The sequence below is a fragment of the Camelus ferus genome, chromosome 10 (assembly GCF_009834535.1).
Source record: "Camelus ferus isolate YT-003-E chromosome 10, BCGSAC_Cfer_1.0, whole genome shotgun sequence".
Classification (NCBI taxonomy): Eukaryota; Metazoa; Chordata; class Mammalia; order Artiodactyla; family Camelidae; genus Camelus; species Camelus ferus.
Genome location: NC_045705.1, coordinates 7,518,577 through 7,531,059, shown reverse-complemented (window position 1 = coordinate 7,531,059; position 12,483 = coordinate 7,518,577). Strand labels below are relative to the sequence as shown.

Here is a 12,483-nt window from a genome sequence, read left to right as displayed (position 1 = left end):
TTCAAGTTTGAATTTAAAATTCATTCTAAGCCTCTTTTTTTCTGATAAAAAGCAATTAAGAGAACAAATTTCTCTCCAAGAACGCCTTAAGCAACATACAGTTCCTACTGTTATTTAATTATAAGCATTTTCTATAGTTTATTACAGCTTTTCATTGACCCATGAGTTGCTTAGATTTTTAAAAAAATTTCCAAGTGAATGGAGCTTTCCAAATTATTTTTTTGAATTCATTTCTAACTTAAGTGAATTGGGGATGGTGAATGTGGGCAGTATAATACTTATCTTCTGAAATTTGACAAGGCTATCTTATGATGTATATTATCAATTTTTATGAATATTCTGTGATGCTTAAAAAGAATATTCTACATTCACGAGAAACAGTGCTGATATTTTAAAGCTTTTATTTATTTCTTGAAATGTATTAAATGTAGGTATTTCCAACATCTGGATCTTCTGCTGTCTGTCGCTTATGCTGGTTCTCACTCATGATGCTTTGTTCATATGTGTGTTTAGTGATTTTTGACAATGGATCTGATGCTGGTTTTCTTTGAAACTTTGTGGAGATTTTTTTGAAGACCGCCTAAGAGGCATTGAATTTTTTTCTATCTTTTCCCTAAGGGTGTACCCAACCTGAAGACAAGTCAAAAAAAATTCTACACTTAAGAGTTTTTATAAATACAAACCTGCACTCATATGCATGCTGACTTTTGATTATTTGTTTTCAAGGAAGAATTTTTCCTTGTGCAATAGAGCAGGGTTTATTTCATTTTCACCCTCACTCTGTGGTTGTATTCCTTTGGATTACCAGGTTTTCATAGGAGGTCTTTTAATTAGACTTCTGACCTTGAGCGTGCCCTAGCCTGTATATCCTGTCCCCACACCCTGTGAAGTTGCCGGGATGCAAGTTCAAGGTCTCCGAGTTCAACAGAAAGTGTCAGGGCCAAGGCTGGTATTGACACTCGCTTACGTCTGAGGACTCCTGGTTTTACTTTATTTCTGGGCATGGCATATTGTTTACTTTGGTGATAACTAACTGATCTATTTTTAAAGTTTTTTTAAAGCCATTTTTAAAATAGTTTTCTTGTGATTTAAATCACTGACCATAAAATTTATCCCTTTAATGTGCCTCATTCAGTGGTTTTATATACATATTATATATGTATGTATATATCTGTATCTATCTATATCCTAATTCTGTGGTTCTTTTTCTCTAGAGATCCCTAATCTTTTCACTTTATTGATAGTGGTCTTGCATTACAAAAGTTTTTATTTTGATAAAGTCCACTTTATCTATTTTTCTTGTTTTTGCTTGTATTTGGTGTCATATCTAAGAAACCATTCCCTAATCCAAGATCATGAAGATTTACATCTGTTTTTTTTTTTTTCTAAGAACTTTATAGTTTTATTTCTCAATTTAGGTCTTGTGAACCATTTTGAGTTCATTTCTGTATGTGGTGTGAGGTAGGAGTCCAACAGCATTCTTTTGCATGGGGATAACCAGTTGCCCCTGCACTATTTTTAAAAAGACAGTTCTCCCCCTTGAGCTGTGTTGGCATTCTCAAAAATCATTTGACTGTAAATGTGAGGGTTGATTTTTTGTATGCTCATTTCTACTCCATGGATCTTTATGTCTATGCTTATGCCAATAGCACATGGGGTTTGTTTGGTTTTGTTTTGGTTTTGGTAGCTTTTTAGTAACTTTTGGAATCTTTCTTTTGATTTTAAAATTCAGCATTTTAGTTATCTTAGTCAGGAGGGCCTTTCAGTGTATCTTACCTGCACACTGCTGTAAATCTAAATCAATCACTATTTATTTATTCACTTCTTTACAGCAGAATGCCTTTAGTGAAAACTCCAAATAATTTAACTTTGCTTTCATTTCATTTCTAATAATCTATTTCAGATATACAAAAAGGCATTAAAAATAACAACCATGTAGTCTTCATTCAGCTTAGAAACCAGCAGAATTGACGTCCCTAGTGTATACCTTCTCAATCACATTTCTCCATAATCCCTCAAAGATAATCAACATCTTGAATTGTATGTTTATCATTCCCATGCATGTCTTTATGCTTTTATATACGATCATTTCCAACCACCTGCTCCCTTGCCATCCTCTACTACAGGGGCTATAATTCTAAACATTTCACACCTAGTTTCTCAGGCTGCAGACAGAGTCATGGCTGATGAGATATGGTAGAAGTCTCTGGGCAGTGTGACCTTTCCCAAATGGAAAGGCAAAGATTTGCTATAAACAACGCTTTCTACTCCTCATTAATTTTCCCTTTCCATTTTTTTCCAGCTTGGAACATTTAGACATGAGACTGAGATAACTATCTTGTCACCAGGAGGTGGTAAGAATGAAGAAGATTTCTGTGCTTCCTCATGGCAAAAATGAAAGCTAGAAATAGCCTGGGTGTTAGAGCAGGCAGGTAGCTAGATATGAGCAGAGAAAGGGGACACAGACCAAATGGCAGGAACTGGGCAAAAAGGAGGGGGCATGGGCCAAAGGCAGGAATCCCTACATCATGTAAACAACAGGGGACTCTGGTCAGAGAAGGAAAAGCAGGAACCTCTGGGTTGATAAGCGGTCACAACTTTTGGGGTGATGAGCAGCCTGGAGGCCAACAAAGAAAGGTGGGAAAGGCAGGAATCTCCAGGGTCCGAAAGTAACTTTTGCTCATTATGCCCTTATTTCAATAAAATTAGCCTTGTGGATCAGAAATACGTATCATGCACTGACGCCATGACACTTCCGATCCAGAATAAATAAGGACAAAAATCCTTCCTCCCTTTGAGAAGGTGGAGTTGGGATGCAAATCAGGGAATACGACCCCAGACCCTTCCTCCCCCAGTGAATATTCCATCCCTTCATTTTTACACCCTATGTAACCAACTTGCCAAAGAAACTCAGGGCAGCTCCTTACCTGAGCCTGCCCGCTCTCCCCTGAGAGTGTACTATCCATCCTTTAATACATCCCCACTTTACTTTCTTAACTTCCACATCTTGTCTCTGAATTCTTTCTGGGATGGGACAGGAACCTGGAACACCAGTTACATCTACCAACAACATGGGGACCTGATAGAATTGTATTACTGCATCTCAGACCCCTTGTTGCATGAGGCAAATAGTACATTTCATCAAATCTAAGATGCCATTGATGGTGAAACACACCAGTGTGCTACCCATCACTAAGAAAGAACAAAGATGCTGACAATTATACAATATAATACTTTCTCTTTACATCAGCTGCAAATGACAACCTATTTTTACAGATAAGAAAATTGAAAAAACATATTTCTAAGAGTCAATGGTAGTTTAAAAAAAGAAGGTTTTTTTAGTTGAGGTTTCACATACTTAACAGCTGAACAGACACCTAATTGATATCGTTCTAGAGTAAACAGACCACATTTAGATTAAAATGAATGTACCTGAAAGCAGAGAAGGAAGAAAGTCAGGCTTTGCTGAGAAAGTTGTGTTTTGCTCTAGGTCGGCAGGCCAAGGAATCTGCAAGCATGTTGTATCAGCCCTGGGTCTGCTTATTGGCAAATTTATCCGTTACCTTTTTCTCCTCTGATCTGTAATGCTCCAGGCTGTGTTCCCAGGTCTTCTGGGTGAGCTGAGTCCCGCTGAGTTCAGCCAATGAGCTGCAGTGTCTGGAGAGGAGAAGGGAACAGGAGCGGAGAGAATTCCTTCTCCTCCCTCTCGGGCCTGAGTGGCGTCTCTGTCAGCAGCTGAAACTCCTCGCTGGACCCAACTCCTACCAGGCAGGTCCGCAAATTTGCAGCATCTGTGTTGATTCCGGCCCCCTGTCGTTTGTCTCTCCATTGGAGGAGTGGTAGTGGCTTCCTGCTTTTGCTCATCTCAGGATGGCCTCACCGTTCCCTCTTGACCGTCTCAGCTCATCGTCACCTGTGTAACCAATTCCCTGTTTCTCTGACACTTGGACTATTTGCAGTTTCATTGCCCTGGCTAGAAACTAGTGACACTTTCTAAAAAGGACTTAGCTTCTCAGTCCTAAGCTAAAATTACCGCACAGGGTCAGACAGATGCAGGCTGTAGCAGGAGATATAACTGGGACCTGAGTAAGTCTGACCCCCTCGGCTCCTCCCCAGCACCTGATGTAATATACCCCCGAGGAAGGGGCAGTTATTCCCCATGTCAAGTGCAGCTGGCACGCATCCTGCGGAACGAGGGGAGTAGTGAACGCTTCTCCTCCCCAGGCCGTTTAACTGAATGCTCGGAGCAGAAAACTCCTCATTCTTCTTGTACAGAAGGATGTAATCTATACGTGCTAGCTTCTCTCCCAACAGAACTCTTTATTACCATCATCCTGTTCTCACTCCACCTGAACACACTGGGAATGGATAAACACCTTTTATTTTTATACATAGAATGCTTCACGAATTTGTCATCCTTTCACAGGGCCAATGCTAATCTTCCCTGTATCGTTCCAATTTATTTTATTTTTTGTATCCATGCTGCTGAAGTGAGCGCTGGATAAGCATTGCTAGTTCATCTTGACCTGCAAGAAAGAGTCTGTCTCACCTAGGTGTGCCGGACTGGGTTGTGGATGCTGTAAGTAGATGAGATTTGGGATTGCCTCCTTATGGGGAGCAGGTGAGTGTGTTTGAGTGGTTAGTGAGGTTTTGAAATCAAAACTGTGGGAAAAACTGTGTGTGTGGAAGTAAAGCAGCCAGAAAATTACAGTTGACATTTGTGTTTTCATTTATCTCTCTTTCTCTCTTCCTCCCTTCACCCCTCCCTCCCTCCCTTCCTTCCTTCCTCTTTTTGCTTCCTGACAATAGCGATCCGGTTTCCCTTTGGGCAATCACCGCTTTCCCACTTCCAGTCCATGTGGTTTGGCAGTACTAGCATTACCTCTGTCTCCGGGGATAGGCACTTGACTCAGGCCAAGTCAGTCAGAACACGGTACCTCCCTGGCCAAGATGCCGGTCCCGGGATGGGCGCGTGCCCTAATCAGAGCTTGTGAGGTGATTAGTTGGGTATTTTGAAAGGGAAGTGTCCCCTGTTGTTCTTGCTGGGCTTGGCCATATGAGGATAAAGGTCTGGAGCTTCTAGTAACCCTCTTGCCACCATGAACATAGGGCCTGCCCGAGAGTGGAGCTTAGACACGGGGAAGCAAAGGTGAGAGACAGAAAAGAACCAAGTCTTGATGACATGGTTGACCTGCAGGATTCAGCTGGGCCCAAACCCAGAACTACCTCCTTTTCAGTTAATGTCCACCAGATTCCTTTCCTTCTTTCTCCCTTCCTCCTTCTCCCCCTTTTGCTGAAAGAACCCTAAAACAAGCTTCTATGTGCTTTCACAATCTTATACGTTAGTCTTTCTCTCTCTCTTTTACTGAAAGAACTCTAAGTGTTATAAAGACTGTATCTTCATGCTGGAGCTAATGGCGGCTTCCGTTGTGTAAAAAGCAAGCTTAAAATGCTGTTTATGTAGACAAACAAAAGCCTCCTGCCTTTTAAAAAATATTCATTTCTTTGTTAGGGGAGGTAATTAGTTTTATGTATTTTTTAATGGAGGGATTGAACCCAGGACCTCGTGTATGCTAGGCACGCGCTCTACCACTGAGCTACACCCTCCCTCCCAAAAGCCATTCTAATATTATTGCATGCAGGTCAGGGACAAGAGCATTTAGTTTTAGGAATCTAAGGTCAGTACGGTTTCTTAATTCTTGTGGTGCAGTGTTTTAGTTGCATTATTATTGCCAATGAAGTTGATAGTAGGGTATTCTCTGTACCTCATCTACTATAGTAACTTAGGGAGTGTATTTAAAACATGTTATACTGCTGTGCACAACTCACAAGAGTTCATTAACATACACCCAAGGGAGTCTACGACTCAAAGTTTTCCCCTCCCTGGTAGGCAAATATTTTCTTTACAAAATTCTATGATCTCACAAGCAAATCACCATGTAATACCGCCTTCCAGCTTGTAATCTTCAAGACTTGCATTTAGTCAGTGGGCATCTTACAGCTACATTGCCTTTCTATTTGTCAGCAGACCAGTTCTGGCTTACTTCTGATGAAATGTCATTTTCCTATGATTTAATTTTAAATGAGAATGGGATGCTTTGCTAAATCAAGTTGACTGACGATCTGAACATTTTCAAAAGGTTGCATGAACAGTGATTTCTTTAAAAATGATGATGATTCGAGTCTTTTTGGTTAAGTTTCCACTTAATTTTGGAAAAAAAAAGTCAATCCCAGAGTTTTAGAGTTGGGAAGAAATGCAGTGCTGTCTCAGCCCCCAGCCCTCTCTGAGTGAGGAAACACAGTCCCAGAGACACAAAATGCAAGTGGCAGATGGAATGTTTAAGAATTTGTAGTGACTTTGGGGTGCAGAGGAGGAAGACACTGAGCTGTTTTCTCTCTTTTGCACTCACTTTTACTCTCATTTCCTCTCAGGTATCCTTCCATGGGTATATCCTAGGATTCACAGGCAATTCTAGATTTACACATTTCTTTCTCTTAATTTGTGTGCCTTTTATTTATTTTTCCTGATGTTAATTTTTTTTATTTGTTTACAACCTTCCAGAATCATTGGACAGGCACTATATAAAATACCAATTTTATTACTGCTCCATTAATAATGCTAATAAGGATGATGTCACACATCTTCTTTGGCAGAGGGCAAAGGGACAACGGAACAACACATGTCAGCAATGGAGCAAGAAAATTGGGTAGAATGGTTCCCCTGGCCTCCTACCAATGCCCATCTTTCTCTCAACCTCCTTGACTCCCAAGGAGGACTGTGTAAATCTGCCCAGGGAGGCTGTGTTTACCTGGCCCCATGTTCACTCAGCCTGGTCTGGCCAAAGGCCACACAGCAGGCCAGGCAAAGACCCACTGAGCCTGAGAATCAGGCAGTGTTTCTCGAGTATTTAGTAGCTGCTGTGCATATGGTGTCCTAATACAAACTTTCTAAGCGAAGCAAAGAACAGTGAAATGAGACAAGTCAGCATTTTACCAGCGTCAGAAGCTTCCTGGAGAAGAAACTTGCCCATCACTGTCAGTAGTTTTCTGAACTTTCTGTGATAGAACCAAAATATGGTTGGTGACTGAAAGCGGGATTTCATACAAGAGAACCACGTCTGAAATTTTTTTAACTATTTTTCTTTAACACAGGAAATGACACACCATACAAAATACTTGTTTTACAAGTTGACATCTTTACAGTTTGGGGTACAGTTACAGTAATGCAAGTAATATTAGTGCATCCACTTAGAGCAGAGTTACCGGTCGCCACTGGGCTTAACACAAAGCCAAGAATGACTTCTTTGCTTCAATTACTGTCTAGTCTTTGAATTAAAAAAGAAAAAAAGAAAAATTACTTCTACCTCCTGTATACTATGTCAGAATGATAAACAATGCTGACAGTTAAGTAGTCTGGTATTTCTATAAAAGGGAGATTGTATTCCAATAGCTTTTACGTTGTAAATCCTGGAGTTTTGGTCACATCTATCAAATTGTCATTATCTCAGCTTTCAGGGAAATTACATCATCTTTGGTAATAGGCTGCCAACAAACAGAAGCTATAGACTCCACCATTTTTTTCCCCCAAAGAATCCTGTATTTTAATGAATAGCTGAATAAATAGACATTAATTATGAAATTCACATTAAGAAAATCCAAACATTCTGATTGCTTGATCTCTTAAATTTGATAGCTACTACGAAACAGACTATGTTAGGGTAAAAATAAGCTGAATCACAGGCATGTAACTGGGAAGTGCTGGCAGATATATACAGTAACATGGAGGAGCCATAAAAGAAAAGTGTTTGTATGTACATAATGTTTTCCTTGCTTTTCTGCATGGAGAAACACTGTTTTATAAAATGGGAAAACACACAGTAGGCCACATGCAACAAGGACCAGTACAATGTGCACAGCAGAATAATCCAACAAGACACAAGAACTATGGGTTTCAAAAAGAATTCGGGAGCAGAAAAAAAAAAAAAAAGGAAAGAATTGAAACCTGGAATGCTTTCTTATTGAGGTTTCAGAATAGAAATTTGCCTAACAAGCCTCTTGATAGTTTTCAAAAGTTCCCACTTGACCACCTATGGTTTAAGTGTAGAGCTAAAAATAAACCATCCTATTATACAAAACTTTGTATATTAGCATACAAAAGGTAACAATTTACTTTTTGTATAAAATATAACCTTTTGATAGTATATTTATTTCACATATGTATAAATATAACCCAAAGAATATGCTTTAAGGATTTCTACCAAAATATTCTTTACAAAAGTTTACAAAACAAGTCATTTATTTATATTTACAACCTAGCACAGAAACGATTCCAGGCCAGTGATGTTGGTATTGTGTCAAAGGAAGAGTGCTTCTAGACATTTTGAAGATTGGGAGAGGGCTTTGCAGAACTCTCCAAATGTGTTCTTTTTAGAACAGGTATTTAAAGAGTTATTAAATGACTTCAGTTAAATATCATTTGATAATTGAATACGTGAGTGTATGGCTAAGAAGGCTGGCGATAACCTGTGTTCCTCTGGAATGAGGAAAATGATAGTGCTATTTCGCATACATCCCACATCAGCCCACATCTTCCCCATTTTACAGCTGCTCTGTTACATGACTCAACAGGACCTTTTTCTTTGATACAATGCTCAGCCCTGAGGGAGAAAACCTGGATACGATGGGCCCATCTAGCATGTGGCAATGATTCATCACATCGGGGACAGAAGAATGAATAGATGGCAACTAACAGCACATTCTATTCAGTTGTTCTCCCAAATAATGTGTCCAAATAAAGGCAGATTGTTTTTCCTCTCAATGATGCCTTCCCTCAAACCCCATGAAATAGATTTGCACCCGCCGGTACCTGCTGTCCCTGGTCCTGATCTTTTGTTTTCTTCAACCAAAACGTGATACCTTCTCCGTTTTGGTCTCCAAACTTCCTTTTCTTACAAATCAGTCTCTGGTCATCAAAATAAGCAGAGAGGGCTCGATTTCCCACTCAGCTTGGGAGCTAACCCGCAGGCATCATCACAATAAGACCAAGTTATCTGTGGTCAAATACATCTTCTTTAGAGCCTCGCCCAGTGGAGGGTTTTCTTTTTTAAACAGTGAAATCTGATGCAGACAGGTGCGCACTAATATTTCAGTATGATTAGCCACAGGTCATGATTGTAGCCAAGACTCAGAAGCTGGATTCAGAAATTAGTTGTGGAAGCCCAAATGAAGTTGGACAGCTCTGTGTTCTTGTTTCATCACTAGACACAGCATCTCGCTGAAGTGGAGGACGTGTGGGAAAAGTGAAAAAGTGAGGGGGTGAATCTGGGGAAGAAAATCTATCATCCACGGAATGTTCTCTGGGCTCTCCACTTCTCCTTGACTTAGGACACTGTTTGGGTACTCTAAACAAACCTACAGCATTTCGATCTACCCTGGAAGTTTTAGAAAATCTAAATGAAAAACAGAGTAGAGAGATTAAAGCACACTTATGTATCAATTAGAGCAAATGAGGGGATTTGTAGCTTGTGGCTTGGAACTAGTACCTCTGCGTGACGTGGGGGTTAAACCAGCTATGGGTTCTATGACTTCTCCTTCAGGGCGAAGAGGAGCTTGGGAAGCCCATTTTACACAACTAATTACACATCAACATCACAGCTCTGTTTGGGTAAACTGGATACTGTGTCCTGGAGTTTCGACAGGGAAAAGTGACCCCAATGTTTTACGTTCAGGTTTGAGATTTAAAACGAGCATTTGGACCAAAATGCTCGCCGCTACAGTTACTTCCTGCTTTCCCCGTTTCAGCCAAGGTATCATAGGAGTCCAAGTGAAAGTCAACCGTTTGGCCTTCACGGAGTCCTCGTGAAATACTGCCTTTGCATGCTTGGAGTCTGCGAATTGTCTCCCTTTCCTCCTTTAGGAGTTGTTCCCCAAGATTTCATCAAGATTGATGTCTTTCATCCAGTCATCATTACCAGGCTCTGTCTTCAATAAAGAATCAATGAAGTCAGCATCACTGTTTAGGGCTGGGCCCATGTTATCAGTCTGTTGGTTGAGAAAGTCAAAAGCTAAGTCATTGCCATGGTCAGCTCCTTGAAAAGCCCTGGAACTTTGGTTGGGTGAAGGGAAATTGCCGGGCGTCAGGGATGGTGGCTGGCTTATGCCTGTCCTCGACTGACTCAACCCCGTGCCTGACTGGTTCAAATTCGGCAAAATCTGTGTGCTGAGCTGATTGGGTCTGAGATTCAGACTTCTGAGTGGACCCATGGTTTGTCCATTTAATGTCTGGCTCATTTGGCTCATGGGTCTCATTTGCGCCGCTGGCGTTAACTGACTAGGAGGAGCAACCGCTCTCTGGGCAAATTGCTGGCTACCTGCGGTCTGCTGCAGTGACTGGTTTGGGGTGTAGGCTGCAGGCGTAGCCGCGGGGAAGCGGACTCCTGCGGACTTCAGCGCCTCCTGCTGTTTGGTTGTTGCTTCTTGAGAGGCCCAGTTTGGTGCCGTCGTGTTGGATGTGACCATCACGTTCGACGTCCTCTGGGCAGGCCTGCTTGCCATACTGTGGGTTAAGTTTGGTCTTAATTGCTGCGAACTGCCAACGGATCCAGCTCCAAAAGTGGCCACGTTATTATTATTACTGGACCCTAGAGTAGGCGGCCGTGGCATCAGAGGGTTGTTTTGATTTGCTAGCAGTTGGTTTGGGTTTCTCTGTGGGGTCAGCTGACTCATTCCTGAAGTGATGTTGTACGTGCCAGGTTGACTGCAAGGCAGGGTCCCATACATCCCTATGTTCTGAACTGCTGTGGATAAGGATGGCATTCTTGTCCCATGAGAAGTAGACATGAGGCTGGAATTTGGAGTTAAAATGGTGTGTGTTGAAACTGGGTTTGCCAAAGCCTGGTTAGAGTTTAAACTCACTGCCGATGAGCCACCTAAGAACAAGAAGATGATTATATTAGTTCATAACAGCAGGTCAGCTCCTCTTTCATAGCAATTTACAATCGCTTATCAACTCTGAACCTGCCTTTGGGTCTAAGAGCAAATAAAGAGACAGTCATCACAGCACATATATAAAAGGAATAAGACAGCTTTTGGGAAAGGGGGAAGTTATCACCCTAAGTTACTCCTTGGTCAAGAGTTTATATACCATAGAAAGATAGTGAAATAGAATAGTTCTATTTCTTAGGATTTACTTTATTCTGCTTCTGGAAGCATAGAAGGGATGTGATAGTCAATCTTCCATTTGGAATTAGCTTCACTCTGTCCCAAGACTAAAGACTACAACTCTGATTAGCCACTTGTCACGAAACCCATGTTACCGGTTACCCCAGGGTCCAAATTAGAAAGTGCAGAGGGATTCTATACACGGCTACTAGATTAAGAGCCCAAATCTATGGCCTCGGAAATCATGTCCAATTTTCATCTGCATCATCGCCGTTCAAGAAGTTGCCACAAGATACGTAAACTCCCATCTCTTCAAACATCTGAATTCAGTGTAATCCAGGCTCGAGTGCTCGTTTCCATACAGAAAGCACTCTGCTCTGGGAGGAGCCCTCACTATTGTATTGTTGTCCATACACCATGAGCTACTTAAAAAAAATAGTTTTTATTGAAGTATAGTCAGTTTACAATGCTGTGTTAATTTCTAGTTTATAGCATAGTGACTCAGCTATATTCCTTTCCATGTTCTTTTTCATTATAGGCTATTACAAGGTATTGAATACAGTTCCCTGTGCTCTACAGTAGGATCCTGTTCCTTATCTATTTTATATACATGAGCTACTTCTGCCCATGTCATTTCCTTCCCTTGTGATGCCCTTCTTACCTCACCAAGCCCTATCTTTTCTTCAAAGTCTCAGGCCAAGGTCCAAGATCCAAGATCCTTCATTAAGCTTTCCCTGCTGTCCCAGCCTCCTCTCTCAAGCTGCATTTGCTCTTTGAAGTTTTCATTTCGCATTGAGCCTTTGTATTGGGAAATCCAAGGAGCCTCAAAGTGCCTGCCAGTTACACTGATGCCTGTAGATAAGTGACTGAGTGTGGGACCAGTCCATCTTAGGCTGCTGAATAGAGAGGCGCCATGTATCAGACCAGTGATGAGCTCACACAATGAAACTGTAATAGGGAAGAACAAATCTGACTCCATGTTAGATCTGTTCCTTTAGCTCTAACCCTGTGCTGTTTCCTGTGCTGAGTCATGCTGGTTCTGCACCTTTTGTAAAAGAATGTTGTCTGTAGTCTGAAACATCAGGAAAGCCCATTCTCAAGGCTTTGACCTTTGAGGATAAAATACTTTTCCATTCATATAGAGACAAAAAGTTCAAGAATAGAGAATATCATTTGTCTTGGAGGTTTATAGAAACATAGTGACCTGATCTAGATGGACAGCTGCAAGAACAAAGGATTCTGACACCAAGAAGTTTGTAACCAACAACATCCCCTCCCCTTTTTAGTATAAAAGGAGCCTGAATTCTAACTTGGGTAAAATGG

The 12,483-nt window shown here is 41.2% G+C and overlaps 1 protein-coding gene and 1 non-coding gene across 3 annotated transcripts in view; both read right to left on the bottom strand.

Annotated features, from left to right (window-relative positions):
* Positions 1 to 4,385: 4,385 nt before the first annotated feature.
* On the bottom strand, positions 4,386 to 4,490 carry LOC116666754. The gene has a single exon (XR_004323648.1). It is a non-coding gene; the product is annotated as a U6 spliceosomal RNA (small nuclear RNA).
* A 2,629-nt stretch (positions 4,491 to 7,119) lies between these two features.
* Positions 7,120 to 12,483, bottom strand: part of MAML2 (mastermind like transcriptional coactivator 2) — a 342,622-nt gene continuing 337,258 nt past the window's right edge. For both annotated transcript variants that reach the window (XM_014560729.2, XM_032488286.1), the window contains one exon: positions 7,120 to 10,928. In XM_014560729.2, the coding sequence (XP_014416215.2) occupies positions 9,913 to 10,928 (1,016 nt within the window). In that variant the 3' untranslated portion in view covers positions 7,120 to 9,912. The remainder of the gene's footprint in view (positions 10,929 to 12,483) is intronic.